At 32.3% G+C, this 27,080-nt stretch overlaps 4 protein-coding genes across 6 annotated transcripts; 2 read left to right on the top strand and 2 right to left on the bottom strand.

Annotated features, from left to right (window-relative positions):
* The first annotated feature begins 208 nt into the window (after positions 1–208).
* Positions 209–5,218, top strand: LOC25492284 (heterogeneous nuclear ribonucleoprotein Q). 3 transcript variants are annotated; one of them, XM_024782546.2, is made up of 9 exons: positions 209–470; positions 615–1,591; positions 1,677–1,793; positions 1,976–2,116; positions 2,735–2,908; positions 3,420–3,627; positions 3,714–3,886; positions 4,507–4,592; positions 4,772–5,218. In XM_024782546.2, the coding sequence occupies exons 2-9, from the start codon at positions 1,178–1,180 to the stop codon at positions 4,971–4,973; spliced, it is 1,515 nt and encodes a 504-aa protein (XP_024638314.1). In that variant the 5' UTR covers positions 209–470; positions 615–1,177; the 3' UTR covers positions 4,974–5,218. The 3 variants fall into 3 exon arrangements, with proteins under 3 accessions (XP_024638314.1, XP_013455822.1, XP_039689326.1); XM_013600368.3 differs by having other exon boundaries at positions 210–470; positions 1,169–1,591; XM_039833392.1 differs by having other exon boundaries at positions 210–466; positions 1,166–1,591.
* A 1,995-nt stretch (positions 5,219–7,213) lies between these two features.
* On the bottom strand, positions 7,214–9,345 carry LOC25492285 (DNA polymerase epsilon subunit 3). Its single transcript, XM_013600370.3, has 3 exons — positions 9,024–9,345; positions 8,433–8,551; positions 7,214–7,752 (listed from the first exon to the last, which is right to left on the bottom strand). The coding sequence occupies exons 1-3, from the start codon at positions 9,179–9,181 to the stop codon at positions 7,607–7,609; spliced, it is 423 nt and encodes a 140-aa protein (XP_013455824.1). The 5' UTR covers positions 9,182–9,345; the 3' UTR covers positions 7,214–7,606.
* Positions 9,346–13,596: 4,251 nt separating this feature from the next.
* On the top strand, positions 13,597–15,728 carry LOC25492286 (glucan endo-1,3-beta-glucosidase 14). The gene is made up of 3 exons (XM_013600371.3): positions 13,597–13,963; positions 14,061–15,088; positions 15,362–15,728. Exons 1-3 carry the CDS (start codon positions 13,909–13,911, stop codon positions 15,431–15,433), a joined length of 1,155 nt encoding a protein of 384 aa, XP_013455825.1. The 5' UTR covers positions 13,597–13,908; the 3' UTR covers positions 15,434–15,728.
* Positions 15,729–22,763: 7,035 nt separating this feature from the next.
* On the bottom strand, positions 22,764–25,764 carry LOC11445243 (ferredoxin, root R-B1). Its single transcript, XM_003606057.4, has 2 exons — positions 25,587–25,764; positions 22,764–23,530 (listed from the first exon to the last, which is right to left on the bottom strand). The coding sequence occupies exon 2, from the start codon at positions 23,521–23,523 to the stop codon at positions 23,056–23,058; it is 468 nt and encodes a 155-aa protein (XP_003606105.2). The 5' UTR covers positions 23,524–23,530; positions 25,587–25,764; the 3' UTR covers positions 22,764–23,055.
* Positions 25,765–27,080: the final 1,316 nt, after the last annotated feature.

Consider the following 27,080-nt stretch of genomic DNA (forward strand, 5'->3'; position numbering starts at 1 on the left):
AATATACAACAACAATGTCTTCAACGTTGACACCCAAATCATTTATTGAATTTGACTGAAATCAATCTTTCAACATGAACCAAAGAAACACCCAACAAGACGTAAAATCAAGCAACGCCACGTCGCACTCGGACAAACATTAAATTACGTGTTTAAATATATCCAAATCTGTTATTTACAAAAACACCCCTAATTAACGTCTTTCAATTTCATGGAAAACAAAGACACAGGTTGTCTCATATCGTAATCGTAATTTCGTCGTGTACCCTGAAAAACTCCAATTTACAGCTGCATCCAAAATTTCCTTTTGCAAGAATCAGTGATACACAATTTTAGGGTTCATAAGATTCATTTTGCTTCTCTTTATCCAAATCCAATTCCCAAATCAAATTAGGGTTCCCATTGATTTCGTTGTTGTGCTTCATTTTCGCCCAATTTTGAATTGCGTAGCTTCAATCCTTTATCCAAAGGTACTCTTTCTCTCTCTAATTATGCATAATTGAATGAATTTAGCTCTTAATTTGATGTAATTGCATGTAAAAAACTATGTTAGTAGATAGTAGAAGTGTATAATGAACCATATCTCAATGGATATTTGTAAATTTATGTGGCAGGAAAGGGTGCAAAGATTGGTACTTTTTCTGAATGAGATTTCCCACAATCCCTTTTCTTCTTCATTCCTTTAATACCTAATTCGTAGCTTAAACTTGTATTGTAACTTTGTTTGTTCACCTTTTGCATTTGAATGAAAAAAATTCATTTTTGCATTTCATGCTTCTGCAATTCTACAATTTCATTGCCACCCATTTGACTATGTGTTATATATAAGACCTTGTGCTCACTAAAATGCCTCTTGAAGACTTGAAATCTCACTTTGATGACCATCTTCATTGTTTCGTTTCGTATCGATTTGCTTGTTTTTTTTGTTGGACTTGTGCCTTTCGATGCTGCTAGTTTTGTTATCGTTTGACCCTTTAGTATCGTAACGCGGCAACTCTAGAAGTCTTATTTCGTTGCATAGTTCCATTGATATTCAATCGATGCAACGACTCCATTTTTGGCTGTGGTTCTTTTTGTTTCGTCCTTTCGATATGTGTAAACTTCACCCCAAGATTTTTTCTGGCCTCTGTGCCTTCTTCACAGTTGCCTCACAAGTTTGTTTAATTAGTTTCTTAAGATGCCAAGGGGAAAGGCAAAATCTGAGACTGAGCCTGAAAAGCCAGTTGAATCTGATGAGAAGGTTGACCTTGAAGAGGAAAATGATCCCGAGGAAGAAATGGAAGAAGAGGTTGAGTATGAAGAAGTAGAAGAAGAGGAGGAAGTGGAAGAAATAGAAGAGGAGGTGGAAGAAGAAGAGGAGGACCCTGATGAGGAAGAGGAAGAAGAAGAGGAAGAGGAGGAGGAGGAAGAGGTCGAAGAAGTGGAAGAAGATGATGCCATGCAAAACCTTGATGATGATGAGAAGAAAAAGCATGCTGAACTTCTTTCTCTTCCTCCTCACAAGTCTGAAGTCTATGTTGGTGGCATTCCTCTTGATGCCAAAAGTGAAGATTTGAAAGAATTTTGTGAGCGAATTGGGGAAGTTGTACAGGTATGTATGTGCCATTGTTTTGTTCTGTGTATACTTATATACAATATACAATGTCATTCATTAACTTGAAAATTGACGAGAACAGGTTCGAATAATGAAAGGAAAAGATGCTTCTGAGAATAAGGGCTTTGCTTTTGTTACTTATAGAAATGTAGAACTGGCTTCTAAAGCCATTGAGGAGCTGAATAATACCGAATTTAAGGTAATATGATATCTTCATTCCCTAGTACCATAGATCCTTCTCCTTTTAAGTTGTTAGCTACTTAGCTTCAGTGCAATTTTAATCTTACAGAAATTTTATATTTGAAATGCAAACAGTTATTCTTAATACAATTTAGTATGATGTGTTCAATGCTTGACTATGTCAATGATCAATTGTCTCAGGGTAGGAAAATAAAATGTTCTACATCTCAAGCAAAAAATCGTCTTTTTATTGGTAATATTCCTAGAAGCTGGGGCGAAAAAGACCTGAAGAAGGTTGTGACTGACATTGGACCTGGAGTTACTGCTGTTGAACTAGTCAAGGTGTGCATTAACTTTTTGTGCATTCCTTTTCCATTTTTAATTGAAAGTTTTTAGGGATTATTTGTTATGGTCATGCCTGAATCATCGTCAAAAAATCGCTTGGAACTATCATTATGGAATTGCATTGGCAAGTACTCAATGTCAGGATCTGGAGTTTCTGATAGGATACTAGGTATGGGCCTTAGCCCAATAGAGAGAGTAAGAGAATATATTCTCTAAGATTTAGTATGGGCCTTAGCCCAATGGAGAGAGTAAGAGAATATATTCTCTAAATAAATCTTAGTAAAGATATTATACTAGAAATATATAATAAAGATATAATCTAAATAAATCTTAGTAAAGTTATTATTTGATAATATCTCCTTGTTAGTATTCTATATAAGTAAGTGTGTAGAGGGAGTTCTAGGTAAGCAATTAGATTATTTGTTAGTAGCCTTTTAGGGTCGGCAGCAAGAGACTTTACTGAGGAGGCTTTGCTCTGGAACTTGTAACTCTTTTCTTTATTTCATCTACTTAATAATATTCACTATTATTCTCTAGTTTCTATTGATTTCTTCTGTGTTATTGGCTCTGCTCTATCAGTTTCTGATTTAACTCTACTTTTTTCTATTGACTCAGGATATGAAGAACATTAGCAATAACCGTGGCTTTGCTTTTATCGACTATCATAATAATCAATGTGCTGAATATGGAAGGCAAAAGATGATGAGCCCGTCATTTAAGCTTGGTGACAATTCCCCAACAGTGAGCTGGGCTGACCCTAAAAATTCTGATTCCTCTGCTTCATCCCAGGTTTCAATTCACATGTGTTCCTTATTTTAAGCTCTGTTGATAGTATTGATATTTATGGTTAATGGTTAGTACAATAATAATTTTTATAATAAGACATCTGCAACTATGATGGAGGCATGAAATCATTCTTTAATGTACATCAATGTCAAGATCTGTAACTTGAAAAGTGCTGCTTTCTAGGTTTCAAGTTATTAAAGCATTATTTATAACAATAGTCCTGAAAAATTGGAAAGATTTGGGTTGTCAGATAGGCTGTGTGTGTACAATAGAGAAATTTGTGTCCGGAAGAAATTGTGTTTTGCTTAGACACAAGCCATCTTAAGTCATCTTAGAGTTAATCAAGGATTAAATAGAGAATAGAACTAATTGACAGCTATGAACTACATTATTATGGAATCTAGATACTAGATTGCTGTTCCTGGCTTTTGAATTAGTATTCTAACCGTTTCTATCCTAGATGCATTGCTTTGTACGCATTGAAGATATTGAATTATTAAACATGCATGAACAGGTGAAGGCAGTATATGTGAAGAACCTTCCCAAGAATGTGACTCAAGAGCAGTTGAAGAAGCTTTTTGAACACCATGGGAAGATCACAAAGGTGGTTCTACCACCACCAAAGTCTGGTCAGGAAAAGAACAGAATCGGCTTCGTACATTTTGCAGAGAGATCAAATGCTATGAAAGCACTAAAAAACACTGAAAGATATGAATTAGATGGTAACATTTGAATTTTTTATTTATTCACATTTTCAAATGTTATCTAACTGCTGCAAAAATTGATTAGGCTTGTTATAAGTTTTCAGGTCAAAATTTAGAGTGTTCTTTAGCAAAGCCACAGGCTGATCAGAAGGCCGTAGTATCAAATACACAGACGCAAGGATTGCTTCCAAGTTATCCCCCACCTGTTGGTTATGGTTTGGTTGGGAATCCATATGGTGCACTTGGTGCAGGATATGGTGCTCCTGGTCTTGCTCAGGTGATCTTTGCGTTTCTCTTTTGATTAGAATCATTAGATATTTTTTAATTGTTGAGATACGAAGCTACTCTTACGCCGTTTTCATTGTGTTACTGTTGGCATAACATTACCATTCTAGCAAATAGTGACATTATAGCCTTATTGCATGCATAACTCTTTTACATATTCAACACTCCCGCCGGTCCTTTTTATAAGTTTAATATGACAAAATCAGACAGACCACAGAAATTCCTTTAAACTAGTTAATGAATAATGCTAGTTTATTTTCCAAAAATACCCTTACCATTTATTAATGTCTTCACTTGCCTGGGGAAAATGGGAATTTTGTGAAAATTAAACTTACAAATAAAATAGAGGTATTGAAGGAAACTTAAAATATTACTTTGTTTATTATATGAAGAACCAAAAATACTCGATGTCTCTTATAAACAAGATCAGAGGGAGTACATTTAAATATTTCAAATTTCATTAGTAGTCATGTACATCAGACTTGTCAGTATCATGCTTCCAAGTATTTTTACATAGAAGTTGATCGATGTAATAAATGCCATTGATTTATCCCCACGTTCAGCATATATTAATCTGAGATTCTGATGATTGGAGTTGTATCTTTTACTCAGCCTTTGATGTATGGACCGGGTCAAACTCCTGGTGGAATGGCCATGATGCCGATGCTTCTGGCTGATGGACGCATCGGATATGTCTTGTAAGTAGAACTGTGAATCGTTACTCTATATTTATGAACTTATATTGCATGTCATTTCATGACATGTAGCATATTGACAGATATTTTGTTGCAATGATGCTTTGTAAGAAAAAGAAAACAGTTCTAATCTCTACCTAGTTGCTTGAATCCAGAGCCTGAGAATATGTTTTCCTTTGCAGGCAACAACCAGGATTGCAGCCACACGCCCCACACACCCCACACACCCCGCACACCCCGCACACCCCACATTCACATCAAAGAGGTGGCAGGAGTGGCGGCGGCGGTGGTGGGAGTGGTAGTGGCAACAGGAGTACAGGCAGTTCAAGTAAAGGAAGGCACAACAATGATAGTGGCCAAGGGCGCAGATACCGCCCATATTAGATGGTCTTTAATGTATTGGGAAATATCAATTTTATTAATGCCTTTGCGAGCTAGATTATTTTATCGAAATGTAATACTCTATTGTTTTTCATTAAATATTTATTGATCCATAGTTTCAGTCTTGCTTACATTCATGATTTCGGGGTGTTTTAATGTATGACTTATCCCAGTCGAAGAATTGCGTATAATTGAGACATTTTTGTATCTGTTATGAAACCTCAAGTAGTTTGTACCTATACCTTTAAGATTTTTGGGTCTATCGTGCCTACTTGCTGCCATAGAAAAATGAGTTGTGTACATTCACTAAATTTATTGGGGTAATTGTTCATATTATTGGTTCAAGAGCTACCGGAGATTAATCTTGTGTGCAACCCTGCATGACTAGAAAAAATAAACATGTCGGCATTTTGAGAATATAGCAGCTGACTGACTCTAGAGTTGAAATCAACAATAGAAAAATTCTTTGATGCCTAGTGTATCTGAATTTAGATTAGATATTAAACCGACTTTAGGCTTACAAAATCCTAAGTTAAGCATGGTTACTAACTTACTTTTAAATCCTTATAGAGTTTAGATGGATGAGTACCTTGAGCAATGATTAAAAATCGTGAAATTACATAGGGTTGTGCCTGTGCATTGTACATATACTAGTGTTCGACCCGTGCGTCTACTGCATTTTGGATCAAGCGTATCTCAAAAACGAATGCGTTCCAGTCAATGTTCGAGATTGACATCACGATACGATGAATACACAAAACTAAATATTTTCAAATTGATAATAAGGCGTCACCGCATCGTTGTTCGCGCCGCGTATGATGTCCATATCGATGTTCATTCGATTAAAACCACACTGATTACGTTGATCTCATATCGATATACATTTATTCAACCATTTCAAACTCAACTCACATGTTTCATACAACAGTAGTGCCTGTGCATTGTACATATATTATTGTTAAGAGCATTTTCTTCTAGGATGTTTGGATTGGTCGTGTAGGCTGGAATAGAGTATAATATAATTTTTTTTAGAGTTCAACCAGCTTGTTTCATTCTACTCCAAACAGCACAAATTTTAATCCCTAACAAAAAAAAAAAGGACTTGGTAATAAAAAAAAAAGGACGTTATTCCTTCTATCAACAATTATTAATTTTTTTTTTTTGCATTTTTGAATCGTGATAATCGTGATGTGGCAGCATTACACATATCATTACTTTGACCACATGTTACAGTCAAGAACGTGATGGATAAATTGTTCCCTATAACAAATATATAAGGGGACAATTTAGTTCTCTAAAATATTTTGATTCGGAATACAGCTTCCATCTTGTTCCTTCCCATCTCTTCTCGTCCATTGAAAATCAAATTTGAAATATGATGGATAAATATTTTGATTCGTCTATTTTTTACTACTAAAGGTGGACTGCGAGGGACCAAACTGAGTTTTTATAATTGTCACAAACCGATATAGTTCTCGTAATATATTAGAGACTAAATGTTGATGTTTATTAGTGCAGAAGAACATGCCTTATTGTAACTTCTTCATGTATGAGGATGGAATTATAGAATCATAAGCTCCAAGAGCTGATTTTGCAGAATTCTCTAGCTAGTCGGTTGGAGAGAGATATGAAAGTGAAGATTCAGATAAAGAGGGAAATTGTGAAAATTCAAACGTGAAGATGTGGAAGTTAACATTGATAAACTCAAGATGTATTTGGTTATTTTGAAAAGGAAGTTGAATGAAATGTAAGTAAAGATGAAATTAGAAAACCAGAACCATTCTGTATAAATTGTTTGTGTTGTGATAAATGATACACAATGGTACCAAAACAAATTCATAATCAAACAAGAGTAGCATACATAGTGACAGCAAAATATGTCCATTGCATTATGTTTTTAAAAGGATTGATGTTCATAAAAGTGTCGATCACTGCAAATTTGTTGTTGAACATGGATCTGCGGGAGCCAAAAAAGTCCTTTTACTTTGCCTTAATGCCATGTTGTCTCATACTAAACGACGTCAATGTCAAGTCATCACCTTAACCTTGCATGTAAGTCCTTGATGGAAGACTAATATAGATTTCATTGTTTTTTAGAGGTATGAAAATTAGACTTCACTCTTAATAGGAAAAAGAAAAACTAACATTTTTTGAATGAGAACTGATTTTATTATCTATTTTTCTGAAAAGTTCCTCGTCCAAACATAGTATACATAGACTACATAATAAAGGGACTTATTGCATATAACAAAATATCTTAACATCATTTGACTGTAGTGAATTGGACTATCAATGAACTAATCTTAACCACTCAAGTAGTTTAAATTTGTTGCAGCATTGAGACATTCATAACCGAATTCACAAACCAGACATTCATACCCAATTCACAAAGAACTGCTCATGTTCAACCCTTAATATTCTTTCCTAAAAGCTTCCTTCCATCAGGGTTAGTGGAGGCTAGCGTTTTACATACAAAACTTGGCTGAAAGCTATATTTGTGACATCAATACATAGTTAACAAGTACGCGGGCATCCAAGTGATAAGGAATCATGTATAATATCCAAATAACCTAAAGTTTTATGTCTCGGCTCAGTTGTGACTCATGACTAATGCAATTGCCCTCACCCCTTTCATTTCATTGGTCATCATCAACACCATCGCCTTTATCAGATGGCTCACCTTCTGCCTTTCTTTTCCTTTTTTCCTCATCTCCCTTTCCCTTTTCATCTCCCTTTCCTTTTGGCACCGCCGCTTTCTTCCCAGCATTCTTCTTCCTAAACTCTGATAGGCCAAAAAGTAAAAGTGTTAAGGTCTGCCAAAGACCGCACAGACACAATAAATGAATTCTTCCATGTGCTAAGTTACGCCAGAATTAGTCAGATCCAAACAACTACACATATCTCTAATGCGAATGAATTCATGAAATAAAATAAGTTTTCATGCAAACTATTACGAAGCAGTGTCATCTATAATCCAAAACACACACTCCCACAATAGTCTCATTTCATTTTGTAGCCACGAACCAAATATTACTCACTAGCTGACTACGCTTGTTTGTGTAGCATAACATCATGCAAGATCATATCTTCCACCATGCTTAAGAGTTGGTTCAGTGTACACAACAGACCATAGAACAAACTCAGTTTTAGGCTTTTAACTAAGGCAGACATTTTAGCCAACAATTCATGGACAATTCTATTACTCCTAATTTCACCAACAATAATAACCAACCCTTTTTAACTAAATGGGGAATTACTCCTAATTATAAATTTTACAGTTTTTTAAACCATTTTTTGAACTCCTATTCCAATGAAAAGAAGAAAACCATAACAGATACATAATGACAACATTCACCGTAGCTCATATCATAGCTAACAAAATTAAACTAACAACAGGTAAAAATAAATCACAGCTAATCTGAAAAACTCCGTAAACTCATATCATAGGAAAGTGAAAGTGACCTTCAAGAGAATCTTTTAGAGGGCCAACAAACTCAGCAAACTCGGTTTCTTCAAGAGCTTTGAACACATCTTCAGCATTGATAATCTGCCTCTTTGACTCCCTACATATATCATTAGCCCTGCAAATACAAACAACACCAATCACTCTTTAACATTCTTCTACCTCAAAAAGTTCCCTTTTTTATAATCACCCAGGAATCAATTTCCAAAATCCTCTACAAAACCTCCCCAATTTCCTCCAAAATAACCAATACCCATTGCAAAATTTTCCCAATTGCCTCCAAACTACAAACCCTAATTTTTATCCTCTTTCTTACAAAGTTCCCATTTTTAAAATCACCCATGAATCAATCCCAAAAACCATTGTAAATTTTTTCCAATTGCCTGCAAAATATAAACCATAATTTTCATCTCCTTCCTTACAACCAAAGTTTCAATTTTTAAAACCATTCATGAATCAATAGCCAAAACCCATTACAGAATTTCCCCAATTACCTCCAAAAAGGGAATTTCAGACATCAAATTTATGAAATTAGGGTTTTTACTTATTTGTGCGCAAATTAGGAATTCAGAGAGAAGGCAAGCACTTACGTAGCTGAAAGGTAGTGGATGAAGATTCTGGCACTTTCGGAGAATGCAAGAAGAGCGTCTTTGTGAACGGCAATGTCGCCGTCGTCGGAGCAAGTGGAAAGCTTCTCCTTCACCACACGACGTACGATAGTTTTGGGAAGCTCCTCCGTTTCAGCCATTGTCAATTTTCTTTTCTTCGATTTCTAATTGGGATAATTGGAATTAGGGTTTGAATTGGGATTGGAATTAGGGTTTTATTTGTATTTGTGTTGTCGCTAATGGGTTTAGTTTCCCGCCATATCACCACTTAGCTTCTTGAAAATTTCCCACCTTTCATGAAAAAAGAAAGAACAAAAAAATGTGAATATAGTTTGATAAAAAAAAAAAAAAAAAAAACTTTTAAATGAAATGACACGAGTTTCTTTCGGTTTAACTAAGTTGCGTGCGCGGAGATAACTATATTAAAACTAAATTTTGTCTTTTTATTCCACTAAACAAACAGAACCTTATTATTTTTTAAATTCTCCTCACCTTTTGCAAAACAATTCTTTATTTTTTCCATTGACTTTTACTCTATGACTCGTATATGAAATATGAAAAATAGGAGATAAATATTTGTCGACGATACAAAAGAGAAAAATGAGACAAAAACACTTCTTAACTTTCTCTGCTTAGAAATTACTTTTTGAGCAGTCTTCAAAGCTTCCTTCTTAAACTCAACATTTTTAGGATATTCATCGTCGTTAGGACCAACATGTATAGAGTTTTTTTTTATGATAATACATTCTCATCATTGGTATTTTCATCAGACAAAGAGAACTTTTGAAGATTTTGACTTGTTTTGTATAAAGTGATTGTACAACTCAATCTATTCTATACGAGAGTTTAGCCTTAAAATAAATAGATAGATATCATACTTATGTCACAAGCTCACATCTAATCCAATCAATTTTTCTACACATTCACATGTTCACTTAATAATTAAGGAGATTCACAAATTCATAAAAAAGTCTCTCTAACATCTTTTTCAATCATCGTACATTATATAAGTCTATCTAAATCAACTTTCCAAATTACCAAAAGTCATGTAATTCAATCAACCTCTGCATATGAAGGCTTTCAAACCCATAAAAAAAATCCAAAATCTAAATGTCAGTCATAAAACAAAGCTTTTGGTGATAAAATTTACATAGTAGTTTCAAGTAGTTGATCTCTAAGACGAGATTTATCATTGAGATCGGCCCTTTTACATCCAATAAAAATATATAAGCAATTAAATAATACTTGCTTTGATAATCAATTAACTTGATAAATTCGCAAACTACGAAGAAGAATTTGACATTGAACATTAGAAAACTAGATAACCATCAGGACAAATTAAATTTTTTCCACTTGAAAATTGATAAAAACCTAGAAAAATAAATGAATGAAAAAACCAATTGAGATCAGGAAATTGATAAAACCACAAGCACAAACAAAATCAGTCACAATCAGCACTCAACATTGAATACAACCAATTTGAATTGACATTGAACATTAAACGCATCCACATTGAACAAGACCAATTCAGATTAGGAAAATTGACAAAACCGATTTCAATGCAATTTTTTATTAAAGTATCGGCAGCCGTATCGTATTTAGAATAATTGGATAAACATCAATCTTGAAAACAATAATTAGGTGCTATATCATATCACACATGTGAGTTTTATTGAAAACAATAATTGGATAAACATCATTCTAGATACAAGATACACAAGTTTGAGTGTGTATTTCAGGCTTATCTGTTCCATCATAGAATTTATCATGAGAGATATATGTTATGACACTAATTTAGATGTAATACAACAAAGTGCGAGAATTGCTGCTAGGTAAAAGATGATATTTGCTAGCTTGGGAGATTTATGGAAAAGGAATTAGAGCTTGGATTAAACCATGCCAATTAGAATAATTTGAAAACTGTGTTGTTGAGTGAGTCCAAAGTTGTTTAGTTTCCAGAATAAGGATGTTGCAAAAATCAAGAGAACATCCATACTCAAGCAATAATAGAGGAAAAAGAAACGAGTAATTTTTTGAGAAAGTTACATAGTTTGTAAACATTTTGATGTTAGATTAGAGTGTTCTAATATTATTTTTTAGAGGTAGATAGCCATAGTCGAGTTATTTATTTGATTTTTCTCTCTTTCTTTACCATGTGTCTTATGAATTTGAAGTTAGTTATAACCTATTCACATTTAATAAATTATTGTTGTTATTTCCACTTTCTTTCTCAATGTGAATTAAGTAATTTTCTCTTTTCATTTCTGATTTTTTTTTTATTGATATGCAATTTACTCATATTGAACATTGTAGTGTATAATAAAAAATATTTTAAATCACATCTGCAGTAATAGTCTCAATGTGATATTTGATATGAAAAATAATAACAGTCTCTTTCTTTTATTTTTATAGCATGTTGAAATCTAGACAATAAATTGTAATATATAAACTAATAACTTTATAATACTAATTAAAACAAGACTACAATATTTTAATTTTTTTTAAAGAAATACAATATATTATTTTTCATGACAAAGGGCAGGATTTGAAAAATATATACAAACTCATGTTGCTTATCCCTTAAAAAAATCTCTTATTGCTTAACAATTAACCTTAAATTTTATTTGACATATTCATTTGTTATAAATTTGTAGAAATATTCACTCAGACATATGTTAAAAATTTTGATATGTTCCCTTTAGATAAATATATTTCAAAACTCATTGAACTATTTTTAAATAAGTACTTAGAAACTAATTTATAACAACTTTTTTTTTGACAAGTAATTTATAACAACTTATAACTATTTAGTGAGAAAAATATTTAAATTCAGTATTAACAATAGCAAATATTTGTATCAATTTTTATGGTCTTATAATGATTTTTGTGATCAAATGCAATTCATAAATATTGTATGATCAAATGCAATTCATAAATATTGTATGACCATTAAAGTGAAACTATAGTATGATCACTTTTTTTTAATTAGGTTAAAGTGAAACTATTTCAAAAAAAAAAAAAATGCAATTGATTCATGTGAAGCAATTGTACGAAGAGTATAATCGTAAAAATTACATGAACTAGATGGATTAAATTAAATATAAAAATAGACTTCTATTGTACTAATTATATGATTATTCTACTAATAACAAAATTACATAAAACATGTGGGCATAACAACGATTTTAATTAAAAATATTTTAATTGATATGCAATGTTAGTCTAAAAGGTTTGACAGACATCACGTAATCATGTCTCCCTACATAGATAATTTAGTAAATAACATAAGCTGATGACATGATATTTTATGATATTTAAGTTATGTTTTTGAGTCGTTTTAGTAGATTTTGAGATCATTTTAAAGATGTTTTAGAGGATTTGTTTATGGTTTAAGTGACATTTTGTATTGTTATCATTTGAGTTCATGTAATCTTATACCTATTTATTCCCAAAATCGGCAATTCCCTAGGTGTTTTGAGTCAAATCATGTAAATCGGCAAATCAAGACATCACGTGGAGTTATGGAGGCAAGAGAATGAAGATCAAAGGAGTTCAAGAAGGTTTTTGAAGGCAATACAATGTGGGAAAATAACATCTCAAGTCCCAAGATGACAACATAGAAAAGATCACTCAAAAAACGAAGAAAAATAACATTTTCTTGCCAAGTTGCTGCCTCATGCGCCCAGGCGCATGGAAGTGCCAAAGAGTCACTTTGTTCATGTCCCCAATGCACCTCCAGCAGGTGCCCCTTTGCGCCTAGACTCATGGTTTTCAAAAAAACTGCATACTGACTTGTTTTTTAAAGACACTCAAACTTATGATAACTCTAAAAAATAATTTAAAAATACGCAAGTTTCTCTAAACTTGACCCGGTGTGCGTGCCAATTTCCTTACAAGTATTTTTTGTCTAAGGAAAATCAACAAAATTCGAAACACATATAAATGTTTAATTAGTACGATTGGAGGAGTTTTAACAAGTTAATAGCTAGAGTCACAATTAGAGTTGTTTTGGAAAAATATCTCTAATAGTATCCTTCAAATTAGTTATCCTTGATGTTATCTTCACTCTTGCCTTATCTAAAAAATGTTCAAATTTTAAGGTCGAAATTGACTGAAAATGATTTAAGATTGATGTTGCTATGAAATTAGAGTTTTGTAATGCAAAAGACAATTGAATTTAAAGAAATTGAAAGTAATAAGACTTTAAGTTAAAGAAGAACGAAAAATTTAATTACGTGAAAAATAAAGTGGGTAATTTTTAAAAACCAAACTAATTAACAAAATACAAATTTGAGGACCACACTCACTTGGAAAGAAAAACAAAAACCCAAGGATGTTTTTTTAGAAATATACATTTAAAGATTATATTGTTACATCTTCTCACATTTAAGAATCCAATGACAATTTTACTTAATATTTGATATTCATAAAATATATAATTCTTTAAGTACCCTTTCTACATCACAATTTATAGGAAAAAATATCCCCCACACAATATAGATCACTGCAGAACCAAATCCAAACTAGTTTGGTTTTTTCTTTTTGTTACAAAACTAGTTTGGTTTGGGTAACATGTTTTATAATTTGAAGTCTGCAATTTTCTTTCTGAATTTTTGAGTTTATTATTATTATGTTATAAAAAAGTACTCCTACAACAAAGTTGTAATCAAAATCATAGAGCAAATTGTCAAACTCTAAAACATGGTTGGTCTGCCCCTCCTCTTCCTCCTCATTAAAGTATATTTAATATATATACATCAAAGTCCATGATGCCACACTCACACATTATTAATCCAACTTTGCATCACCTCACTTTCTGTGCCTAGATATTGTTTCCTATTATAATCAAAGATCAGATTCACTAATAATGACAACCTTTTCCTTCTTCAAATCACTTCTTTTCTTTCTTCTCACCATTTCAGGTTCCTTATTCTTTATCTTCTCTCTACTAAGCATTTTGTATTATGATATTTTTTTTGTCTATTATAAACATTCTAATGTTTTGATATATGATTTCAGATTCATTTATGCAAATCAATGGCCTAAGTTTTGGAATAAACTATGGACAAATAGCAAGAAATCTACCTTCTCATTCAAGAGTTGCTATGCTTATAAGATCAATGAATGTGACAAGAATCAAACTCTATGATGCTGATCCAAATGTTCTACTTGCTTTCTCAAAATCAAATGTTGAATTTGTTATAGGAATTGGAAATGAGCATTTACAAAATATGACAAACCCTTCTAAAGCTCAAAATTGGATTCAACATCATGTTCTACCTTACCTTTCACAAACCAAAATAAATTGCATAACTGTTGGAAATGAAGTATTCAATAGCAATGATACTCAATTAATTTTGAATCTTCTACCTTCAATGCAAAATGTTCATAATTCTCTTGTTAAGCTTGGATTAGACCAAGTAATTACTGTTACAACAGCTCATTCTTTTAACATTTTGGATAATTCTTACCCTCCTTCGTCCGGTTCTTTTAGGTCAGATTTGATTCAATATATTCAACCAATTGTTGAATTTCTTGATGAAATCAAATCATCTTTTCATATTAATGCTTACCCTTTTTTTGCATATAAAGATAACCCTAATGAGGTATCTTTAAACTATGCATTATTTCAACCAAATGAAGGTTTGGTTGATCCAAACACAAATTTGCATTATGATAACATGTTATATGCTCAAATTGATGCTGTTTATGCTGCAATCAAAGTGATAGGGTATACCAATGTTGAAGTTAAGGTTTCTGAGACAGGTTGGCCTTCAAATGGCGACGCCGATGAAATTGGTGCTACACCACAAAATGCAAAATTGTACAATGGAAATTTGCTTAGAAGAATTGAGGAAAAACAAGGAACTCCTGGAAAACCATTGGTTCCAATTGATGTATATGTTTTTGCACTTTTTAATGAAGATTTGAAACCTGGTCCTGCTTCTGAAAGAAACTATGGACTTTATTATCCTGATGGTAGCCCAGTTTATAACATTGGATTGCAGGGTTATCTACCACAAATGGTTGTGCCATCCAAATCTAATGTAAGCAAACTTCTCATTACCTTTTGAGATTAATTTTTATGTACTGACACCCATTTGAGGTTGGCATGGTGGTTGACTTAAGATCTTGGAGTGTGCTCCTCTCAAGGTTTCAGGTTCGATTTCCTCTAGTGCCAATTTCAATGGGCAAGTCCATGCAGAGCAAATAAAAAATTATGTACTTGACGGTGTGCACTTTTTTAAACGAATGCATCCAAATAAAAAATTAGTTTTTAATTTAGTGTAGCTAATACTTCAATCTCTCTTCTTATGCAGATTTTGTCTTTCAATGTTCTTGCATGTATAGTTACATGCTTGATCTTTGCTTTAGAGATTTTAGAATCATGACCAGAACAAGGCAGGGCTCAAAGGAAGTATAGGAAATCCTATACATTATTCTATTTTCCAATAGAGAGTTATTCAAGGTGAGGGAATAATATTCAAATGTTTCCTAAATATCATTTTTGTAATTTCCTTGAAGTTTTTTTAGCAAGGTGATTAAAGTTTTCTGATTTACTATTAATTATTTCTTAGATACCACGTGGATCATATGAACACTGAATCTATAGTGGACTGAAAATGACTATATATAATATATATCAGCTTGGGGTTTTCAAATTTAGTTATATATTTTAAGTCTAAAGTCACATGGTAGTTAATCCTACCCTCAAACATTATTGTGGATCCAATATTTTTAGGGTCTTGGATCCATTCTATTCTACCATAACTAGAAAATTAGAAATTATATGCTATGTAAGAAAGTATAATCACAGGTTTAGAAGGGAAGACTTCTTTTATGCCATCGGGCAGGACGAATCAAAAATACATTTTTAATGTGGTTAAACGAGTAACGGCCGATTTTCGACTAAAAATTCCGTTGCTAAAGAAGAAGTTTCTATTTAAAAGAAAGAAGAAAAAAAAACTGGTGTGACTATAGCCACACCATGCTTCATGGCGGATCTGCCCCTGCCACCAAGTCCACCACACCATTTTTCTTCTTCTAAAGAGTTTAGTACAAAATAACTCACACTAAGTGTTGAAAATCGGCAAATTAGGGGTTCCATCGTTTTTGCATATCAAATGTCCCTTCAACTTTCCCTTTAAATAAAATGTCCCTTCAACTATTTTACCACCTAAAATACATATGGGACCCGGATCCACGCCATTTTATTCTTGGCTTTATATTTCTTCTACTACATTACAATCTAGAAGAGTTTGAAATTATTTAATTGGAAAATTTTGGAATCATATATTATGGAAATGTTGTGCAAATACATCAATTAAAGCAGAACCTGTCAAATTCTGTCCAAGTCGTACGTGCACTAAGTAGACTCTTGGGTCACTTTTGATTAGGATCAAATTAACCACACCACAAAATAAGTTAATTTATTAATTATTAGAAGAATTTTGTTTATATGCATTTCGGGTGTAAGGTTTTTTTATTCTTTTTTTTTGTTTTTCATTGTTGACCGATAATAATCATCAAATTATTAAAAATGTTTCTTATATGAGGAGTTGCATTTCTCTCTCGTGCACGAGATGCATAGCACCATGCACGAGGCGCATGGCAAAGTGTTTCTATAGCCTATTGGCTATGTCTCCATGCGCGGGTGCATGTGGCTGCAACCTGTTTTCATAAAAAGTTGTTTTCCAATCTAGTTTAAGCAGGGGATTTGAAGCAAAGGAAGGTTTATCAAAAGGAAAATATTTTAGAAGATCGAAAGTTAAGAATTGAGTATTAGGGTTGAGTAACAATCTAAACACCTTGGATATAGAAGTCGTTTAGTTTCTTGGCCATCAGAAAAGATTCAGGAAAAAAGGTAGAAATTATTATTTGTTCTTGAAGAACTTATTTAAAACTAATTTTTTGTAAACCCTGTATCTCTTTCTTACAAAAAAAAAAAACCTTGTATCTCTTTGTAAATAACTCATTGATAGTAAATTTTCTTCAAAAAAAACACATTGATAGTAAATTGGAGAGATCTCTCTCCTCTAGACGTAGGTCAAATTTGGGCCGAACTGAAGATACGTTAAAAACTAAACATCAGCCTAGACAGACTGTTAAGAATACTCGAGGACTATCTGGAGGTTCGGATATAAGAACACTCATGATCATCCTTAGAGCTGAATGTGAAAGGCATAATTGATGTATGCATTTGAAAGTTGAGGTGGAGAAAAATCAACTTGAGATGAGGTCTTCCACTAGTACGACTAGGAGGAGACAATCAATGGTGGCACCAGAGCGACACGACTATGGAGACCTTGTGAGTGTCATGCTCTAATGTAGGGCAAGTAATTCTTCAAGAGGACAGAGAGGCGCACTCCGGGGATTACCTCAAAAGGTGTGATATAATTCACGGGATTACCTCAAAATATAAGGGTAATTGAACGCTATTGTATCTCTTTGTAAACAACTCTTTAATGATAAATTGGAGAGATCTCTCTCCTCCAGACATAGGTCAAATTTATACCGAACTACATGATCAAACATCGTCCTGTTCTCCTTCTTTTCCTCTATATTGTTTTATTATTTGTGTTTGTTTGATCACTTTAGTTTGATTGATGTTAGTTTTGTTGCACACATCAAAGGATCAAAGTATTAGTTTGAGTTTTATGCTAATTAACGACACTAATCATAACTATTTCTATTAGAGTATAGTGAATAAACCATAGTTTATATATTAACTAACTATGGTTTATTCACTGTACTCTAATATAGTCCTAATAATTTCAAAAATTACATACATGGTCGGTCGTGATTTAGTTGAGCATATAAAACTTTTTAGATAGATTATATAAGGTAATAGGTCTCCATCTTCCACGTATTTCCCACTTGCAATCATGCATTTGAATCTTCCTTGGAATAAAATTGTTCTTGTCTTCAGCTATACAAAAGTCCAAATGGGTTGCATCAGATTAATTATGTGAAAGAAAATAGCTGTCTTAGAACCTCATGCTAGAAATTCAAACCCCACAAGGTTTGTCCATGTTTGTCGATCTTATCTCAGATCCTAGAAATTTAAACTGATATGACATTTTTCTGAAAAAAATCAATTGTATTTTGGAACTTTTTCCCTGCAGCTGCCATGCACTTTTTATATATTTTTTTAAAAGGCCATGCATTTCTTATTAGATCTTCATCTAATTAAAATAATGTGCAATGTTTAAATCAGAACTATATATTTAACCTTAGTGTGGAATAAATGGCTACTGTGGAGTGCAAGTATAGGAAAATGTTTATTGAAAAAGTAAGAATTTAGTGGAAGAAAAAAAATTATAAATAATATTTACTATTGTAAGTTTATAATAGTAGACAATAATAGAATAATATTAAATTAAACTTTTCTATTGAAAAATTATGAAAATTTAAAATAATGAAGTTAATTCATGCAATACTGAGTTAAAATCTTTTGATGAAAATTTTGACATCTATTGCGATCGTATTTAAGATTAATTAGTCTATGCAGCTGCGTGCAGAGATACTTGATTAAAAAAAAAATTGTGACCAATTAAAAAATGCATAACTTATTGACATGAATATATGGATGAGTTCTAATTCCAACTAGCAATATGCTGCATTAACAAATTACTTCATCACTTCATTGAGTATATGGATGATTAGAAATGTCATTACATAACAATGAAATGCAATACTAGGATGTTTAAAGACAATGTTGGCAAGAAAGAAAAAATATCAATCTGGCTTGCCACTTCATTGAGTATATGGATTATTAGAAATGTCATTAACTTTAATTATGAAGGAGACATTAAGAAGGTTATGAATGGCATTAAAACTATTTCATGCTTCATATCGTGACAAGTGCTTACTTGAATTTCTGTCTGTGGAGCTCAACCAATCAAATAATGCTTCTATCAATATTTTTTTTCTCTAACAAGCTAATGAGATATTTTGAAGCATTTTATACAAAGAATGTGTGTGTGTATATTTATCAAGGATTCAAATTTAAAATGAAAGAATCATCACCAATAATAAATAAGATTCGTGTACACAAGGGTGAGGACAACACTATCTTGGTACCCTATACAACACAAAACAAAATCTTATTGTCTTAATGGGATATTCACAACACAAATATAGGATAAGAATATGGATGACAATATCAATTACCCTACCTAATATAGAAAGTCCATCAAAATATCCACAAACCTAGCTTAAGTGCTAAATTATCTTGAATTTAACTAAATAAAGTAGCATATGGTCATGATTTCGTATATGTTTGGTACCATAGTAAATATATTAGAATCACATTGATCCATCATAATTTTTTAAAAATAATCTTTAACTTTCGTAAAATCATAATAGGCTGTCGTGATACCAAAGATAGACGTCAACTCATCCACTGACAAAATAAAAGCCAATATTTATCATTTCATATATTTTGTTAAGGCACTGTATAACGTGACTTACAACAAGTTGGGTGGTATAGCTTTTAGGCACGATGGTATGGCCAAGTCCTTGAAAATGAATTGTAATATTCATAAATTCATGGTTCATACATAAGCTTGGTCCCAATGGTATCATGTCGGCAATAACTTGTTGAATTGTACTTTGTTTTTCCTTTCCCCACATGCAAATGCATGCAATTGTCAAACATTTTAATATTGGTTTTAAAATTTTATTTTGCCCAAAACGTAAGGAAAGATGAGTAGCTTTCATAATAAAAGAAACGGATAGAATGTAGTTTGGTGAAATATTTAATAAAATTCATACACCTAATTACCAACATAAGTTAACTCAATATGTAATAAATATTAGATTCAGGCTAGAAGTCCTAGCTCAACTGGCAAATGCCGAAATTGTAAAGCCGGACGTCATGATCCGGGTTCGAACCCGGGACCTCACAATTGTGCGTGAGTTTAGTTTCAGTGGTTTACCACTTCATCTAAGACAAAAAAAAAAATATATATATTAGATTCATACTCTAATTTTATATAATATCATGATAATTTTATCTTATAATTATAAGCCACACATTGTTTAAATCACTTACGATGTAAAGCATGTTGTGAACCATTCTTTGTTTTATTTTGTATTTATTTAAGAATTGATGTAATCTCAATCAAGGTTAAATTGCATAATAAATTATAAATTTAGGTTTTATATAAACGAACTAATGTTGTGATCGATCCGATGATGCTTAAGCATGATAAACATGATCAATAGTAACGAGTTTTGGACAATGTTAGAAATTTAATTAAATATTTTGTGTGCTACAATCAAATGTTAGTTTTGGTTTTATAAAAAAAAAAAAAAAAAAAAAAAAAAAAAAAAAACGCATTGATGTTATGATCTATTTAATTATGCTTGTGTCTGATAAACATGATGAGCAATATTTAGATTTTTGGCACCTAATATATGCGTGTAAAACATGGTATAGGCCCATCCACTAGGTTAAATAGAGAGGTTAGATTCTTTGCCCTCACTCTAACAATTACGTTAGTTTAAGTATTTCTCTACTGAGAACTCAAATATTCCTGAGACACTCCATTGAGATGGGAAGATTTCGTCTCACATTTTGGCGAGTTCAATAACCATGATTATAACTTCAACAAATATATGTGTTCTAATTTCATATAATATCATTATAATTTTATCTTACAAACCACACAACTATTTAAATCCCTTTTGGTCAAAATTATGTTTTTGAACCGCAACAAATGATGTCAGAGGCATGTGGATGAAAAAAATACCATCGATAACAGTTAAATTAGTTTTACAAACTATTAGCTTATGTTTTTGCATTCATGGAAGAATTGATGTAATTTTGCTCAATGTTTAATTTATAATCAATTGTACACTTTGGATTAATAAAAAAAACAGACTAATATTGTGATTTATTTAATGATGAATAGACATCATAAACATGAATATTAATAGACTTTTGGTCAGTGTTAGAAATTTCTTCAAATATTTTGTGGACTATGATCATTGTGAGTTTTTCTCTAATAAAAAATGTATTGATGTCGTGATCCAATTTATGATGTTTAGTCCAGGTAAACATGATCAACAGTACATTTGTAACACCTGGTAAATGGTGATGGTATTGATTCATATAGAACATGGTGTAAACCCAACCAATAAGTGCATGATTAATAATATTTAGGGTTGTATGGTCATAAATAAGAAGGTTAGGTCCATTTTCCATCACTCTGAAAATTACGCTCGATTAAGAACTTAAATTACGGGACACATCATCAGATATGGAAAGACTTCGTCTCACATCTTAGCGATTTTTCTAATTTCATATATTATCATAATAATTATATAGTTACTATTTAACCATTGCAACTTTCCAAATATATATTTTGGAAATTTCTCTCACATCTTACAAAGCACACAAATGTTTAAATCTCCTATGATAAAAGCATGTATGTGAACCTCAATAGATGATGCCTAGTAATGGGAAGAAAGAAAAAAAAGCAGGATTGAAAATTTAAATTAATTTTGTACACTATTACTTTTTTGTTTTACACTTATTGAACAATTGATGTTAGTTTGATCAAATTTTAACGCAGAAACAATTGTGAGTTTTGATGTTTTTTTTTTTTAACAAATTGATGTTGTCACTCATTCAATGATGTTTAGGCATTATAAATGTGATAAATAGTAATGGACTTTTGGTTTTACATGTAAAAAATGTGTTAATGTTGTGATCCATTCAATGATGTTCATGCGCGATAAAAGCGATCATTAGTAGTAATGAGGTTATTAGCACCTAATATTGATTTGTATAGAGTACAATGTAGGCTCAACCACTAGTGTGCATAAAATAGTAATTTTGATATTAACTTAGATAGTTATTCTTAGAGATTTAACATTATAAAAACAACCTCTCACCCTGAAAAAAAAAATCACCTCTAAAAAAATAAACATTATAAAAATTACTTTTTTTTTTCTCGAAAAGATATAACTTAAAAATGATTTTTACGAAAAGCTTTTCAAAATAGCTTCTCATTTTAAGCATTTTTTTCTAAATTTTTTCATCCAAAAAAAATGAAGCATTTTTTGAAATTCTTTTATCCAAAAACAGTCGTACAAAAAAGATAAAATACTTAAAATGACTTTTTATAAGAAGTTATTCAAACCAACTTCTTATTCAGATCTTCCTTTTAAAAACTTATTGGCAAAAACAAATATAGTACACTATAAAAATCATTTAAAAAAAACTATAACAAACAAACGCTTAACGTTAAGAAACAACTTTCGAAAATCTCAACTTTATGCCTCACCTAATCAAGATTGCTCATTCAGAGAACCTTGGGGGTCTTGGTTTACAGAAAGCTAGAGACTCCAACAATGCTTTGCTATGCAATAATATGGCAGGTTTGAGTGCAGGGTGGATTTTGGGGACATCTATATCTGGTTTAAACACTGGTTTAAATATGGCACTCTAAGCTCTGTTGTTGACTGTGTTCATATCAATGACTTTCACATCATCAATGATGGAAACTGTGATTTGAACTTTCTCTATACCTCCATTCTTGAGTCTATCAAATTTGATATCAGCATCAAACTAGTTACCCTCAAACCTCAAGTTCTTTTCAATTGGATTGACCTTGAGTTTATATTTGTAGATGAATAATTATACTAAAATACTAACAAGTTTATGTAAGTGGGACATACATATTATAACATAATAGAGTGTATTGTTGAATGGTACTTTAAAAAAGAAAGTGAAAATTTCTGGACCAATTTATGAATGGTTGATTATGTCCTTCAAGACTAAAATGACATCATCGATCACATTTAAATGCCAAACTTATAATCTAAAAACTACAGTGCTTGCTTGCACAAAATAAAATAAAAAACTCATCATTATCCCAAGTAACTAATAATGCCAAAAGAAAAGTTGATACTAAAGCAGAACAACCAAATCAGCTGCAAAATCTACCTTAAAACTCTCGGTTTCCCCAAGCAATAGTGTTAACTTTCAAGGGCCCAACATTTCTCAGTAGAGTTCCCCTTCCTTGTGAGTTTCAATTATGCAATCTGCGGTTGGATAGGAAACACAGGTAAGCACAAAGCCGTCCTTAAGTTGATTATCATCCAAGAATGAGCCATCAGATTGATCCACCGAGCCAGAAACAATCTTTCCAGCACAAGTAGAGCAAGCTCCAGCACGGCATGAATAAGGGAGTTCAACTCCGGCATCCTCTGCTGCATCTAAGATGTAAACATCATCGGGGGCGTCAAACTCATTCTCTTTTCCATCTGGTCCAATTAGCTTAACCTTGTAAGCAGCCATTGCAGTTGTTCTATATGAAGATGATGACTTCAAGCCACAAGTTTTGGAATAAGTCTTTGTAGACCCGAAAGATGAAGGGAACTTCGCTGTGGTAGCAATGGTTGATTGATTGCGGTTTGCAGTTTGAATCATGCATAGCGGGGAAACATTCACAGCTGACAAGGATGCCATGATCACCCTGAAAATAAATAAATATTATAAAATTAATATTTTACCAAATAAAGTGGTGTTTTTATTACACAATGCACACATTGCTAGGCCAACACATTCTTCAAATAACAATACCCTTCTGTAGGAAGGAAAAAAATAAAATATATTTCACCAAGAGTCCAAAATTATGATGCAGATGTTCTAAGAATTGTGCAATTAACTATCCCTAATATCCACAAGTATTCTTAAACTCGACATGTGATGTTTTTTGTTTTTTAATAAGCTAAATAAGCCCACCCAAATTGGTACCAGGGAGAATCGAACCTGAGACCTCGAGGAGGAGCACATTCTAAGTCCCAGGCCAATACCACCAGGCCAACCCAAATGGGTTAACTTGTCATGTGATGTTATTAGAGATGTAAAACTAATCTTATGCCTAAACCTATCAGCTTAGCTATAAAGAGAGTTGGTATGGTCCATAAAAGAATTCCACTTATAATGCTCACTCTGAAATCACCACAAGAGACAATTTTGTAGAATTGATTTATATATTTTCATGCCATTCAATTGCATCGTCGTATCCCACATGTTCAACATATGAAGAATGCTTGATTGAACAATAACTTAGACACAACTAAAAAACAAAAAACACAAAATTCATTTATTGAAGACCCAAGGTGCTAAATAGTTTACACCCTTAACAGTACCAACTCTGAAAAATAACAGTACATGGCTATTCCTACAATGCCAGTTAAATCCAGGCATTTATTGCGGATTATTTTTTAACACTTATCATTGCTTATTTCTTCTCAACTTTTTGTCTTTAAATCCATTTACTAATGAAAACCTTCAATCATCATCTGCTTGGCCTGTGATAGGGCTTCCAGATGACAACAGTAGGTTGATTTAAAACAATATGAAACCAGTAAAGAAATGCAACTAAATCTAATGTAGTTAAGTAAGTAAGAGATTTTAATCCTCAAACAAACTGAAAATTTATTTAACAAAAATGTTGTTGATTGGTGAAAGAATTTATGCCATAAAAATTTACAAAGAATGGAATCAATTCCATTCCAGTTTTATAAACGGCTCTTGTTTTATGGAGCATTATGAGAAGAAGCAAGATGGTAGCTCTTTGCTCTTCACTCGTGGCTCCAAAAGACTAACTAATTTGAGGGACCAATCCCACTAACCACTAGAAGGGGGACCCAATTGAAGTCAAAACAAAGGAGCTGACTCAACACAGGAATTACCACATTTTATGCTCAAAGCTGATAATCATAAAACAAAATTGTTTCCTTAATCAACCCAAAGACAAACTTTGAAACACCACTCAATTGCCCCTTATCTATGAAGTACGGACACTCTTCGGATTAGATGTGTCCTGTTGTCGAACACGCATCCGTGTCTGACACCGACACACGACACCTATAATTACATTGAATTATGTTATTTTCTCAAATTATTATCTATGTCCATGTGTCAGTGTTTGTATTGTGTCTGGTGTCCATGTTCGTGCTTCATAGCCCCTATCAAGCACTGACGTAGACAGAGACACCAAACAAAACATAGATACTTCAAAATAGATATCGATAATAATTTAACGTGACTGCATGCGTCGATGTGGTGTTGGACACTAACACATGTTGAACACCAGACACACCTTCAATGTATGTGGTACATAATTTACCCTAATCAACAAAACAACTAAAGTTTGTGTCTTTGGATGAAAACCTCAAACTAGATCAAAATCATGAGCAGAAAAAGACAAAATTTTCGAGTTATCAAATCAAATCCTAAAACCCCTAACACCACATCAAAGGGGTTTTAAAAAAAAAAAAAAAAATTGATTTGTTTGTTTTTAGAATAATTAACAACAACCAAGTTCATTAAGGATATAAATATGAGATACATAAAAATGGCATGAGAAAAGATAAACCCTGATCAAGGCTTGTTTCAAATAAATTGCAGAATTAAATGAAATATATATAGTAGACAAAAGTAATAATGATTAAGAGAGAAACAAGAATGAAATGCAGAGAGAGAGAGAGAGAGAGAGAGAGAGAGAAAATTGAAGGGCTTACAGATGATGGTGGCGTTAGTTGGAGATGGAAGCGGAAAAAACGATGTGAATTATGTTACGATGATGAAGTAAGTGAGAGAGAAAGTGATGGTTTTTTCGGCGTTAAATATATTGAGAAACAAACCAAAGCATATTAACCCACAGATTCGCTGTTTCGCCGCCCAAACCCACCAACTTCTTTTGTCAATTACTATGGCTGCCTTTGGCCCTACATTTTAATGGTACTTTAACAATATAATTCAAAAATTTTGAGAAAAAAAAAATAGTAAATTTGAAAATTATGGATTAATGACATATGCGCCCAGGTGTGTCACCTCGGCAACGTATGACCACGCAACTTGCAATGCTATGGTTGACGATATATAATAATTTTAATGCTTCTACCGTTTCACATATTGTGGATTCTCATTTATCTAGTCATTCATTTATCCTAACAACTCGGAATTATCGTAGTGATCTAAAGTGGAGTTAGCGACAATTCAAAGTCCACTCACATCAAGTTTTGTTAAAATTAAAGGCTTTGCTTCCTACCGTCATCACACGTTACTTACCTCACTTTTTTACTCACTTTGTTGCTTGTTAGTACTCACTCATATTTATTAGGTGTCAAAAAGACACACCAACTCTACTTGAAAGAGTCGAACTTACAAGAAGAATGAGTGTATATAATAAAATTTTCAATCGTTTTTATTATCGTTTAATGGTGATTAATCTATGTTGAAGAATCTATGAGTTATACATGATGAATTTTCTCTTCCAATTGATTATTTTTAAGAGCATAAAAGCATTAAAAAATATTGCAATTAGATTATTTCTAAACGGTATCTAATATATTGATACCATTCGCCAGGTGCTAAATTAGACAAACATTATTATTATTATATAGATAGATAGTTAGAGAAAGACAAACCAATGGTTCCCTAAAAATAACTAATGGAAACTACAAAATAAACTGAGAGATTCCTTCAGTAGCGTCTTTACATCAATTCTCTTTGTTCTTAATTCTGATTTTTTAAAATAAAGGGTTATAATTGATTGGGATTTTAAGAGTTGTGTTATTTGAACAACCAATTATGTGACAATTTTTAGTACAACCAAAATTTTGCAAAGAAAAAAAGTATTGGCACAAAAATCAAAGCAATAGAGAGAGAAAGTAAAAATATAATGTGAGTATGAGAGAGAAGGTTGTCAAAAATTGGTTGTACAAATATATTTCTCGATTTTAAAGACTACTTTGAAGAGAAAAAAATGAGTTTAAAAGGATTTGTTATTGTAGACATCTAACATACATAAAGTGCCTTTGGGTGTAGTGTTATCGATAGATATTGCATACATTAAAATTCTCTCCCTCTTAAAAAAAAAAAATTAGGCTAAAGTGCACTTTCCGCCCCCTATGTTTTATAATGTTGCAATTTTGGCCTCCTATTAAAAAAAATAGCAATTTTGGCCCCTTTCATCCCAAAATTGCTCAGAAGATGCCACGTGTCCCAGAAAA

Source organism: Medicago truncatula, chromosome 4 (assembly GCF_003473485.1).
Source record: "Medicago truncatula cultivar Jemalong A17 chromosome 4, MtrunA17r5.0-ANR, whole genome shotgun sequence".
NCBI classification, from domain to species: domain Eukaryota; kingdom Viridiplantae; phylum Streptophyta; class Magnoliopsida; order Fabales; family Fabaceae; genus Medicago; species Medicago truncatula.

Excerpts from the sequence above, each read along its gene's own strand:
- LOC25492284 (XM_024782546.2), top strand. The coding sequence starts at position 1,178 with ATGCCAAGGGGAAAGGCAAAATCTGAGACTGAGCCTGAAAAGCCAGTT. Across the intron at positions 1,794-1,975 it reads TGAATAATACCGAATTTAAG|GGTAGGAAAATAAAATGTTC; the intron begins GTAATATGATAT and ends CAATTGTCTCAG. Across the intron at positions 3,887-4,506 it reads GTGCTCCTGGTCTTGCTCAG|CCTTTGATGTATGGACCGGG; the intron begins GTGATCTTTGCG and ends TCTTTTACTCAG.
- LOC25492285 (XM_013600370.3), bottom strand. The coding sequence starts at position 9,181 with ATGGCTGAAACGGAGGAGCTTCCCAAAACTATCGTACGTCGTGTGGTG. Across the intron at positions 8,552-9,023 it reads ATCCACTACCTTTCAGCTAC|GGCTAATGATATATGTAGGG; the intron begins GTAAGTGCTTGC and ends TTGTATTTGCAG. Across the intron at positions 7,753-8,432 it reads TCTAAAAGATTCTCTTGAAG|AGTTTAGGAAGAAGAATGCT; the intron begins GTCACTTTCACT and ends TTGGCCTATCAG.
- LOC25492286 (XM_013600371.3), top strand. The coding sequence starts at position 13,909 with ATGACAACCTTTTCCTTCTTCAAATCACTTCTTTTCTTTCTTCTCACC. Across the intron at positions 13,964-14,060 it reads CTTTCTTCTCACCATTTCAG|ATTCATTTATGCAAATCAAT; the intron begins GTTCCTTATTCT and ends ATATGATTTCAG. Across the intron at positions 15,089-15,361 it reads TTGTGCCATCCAAATCTAAT|ATTTTGTCTTTCAATGTTCT; the intron begins GTAAGCAAACTT and ends CTTCTTATGCAG.
- LOC11445243 (XM_003606057.4), bottom strand. The coding sequence starts at position 23,523 with ATGGCATCCTTGTCAGCTGTGAATGTTTCCCCGCTATGCATGATTCAA.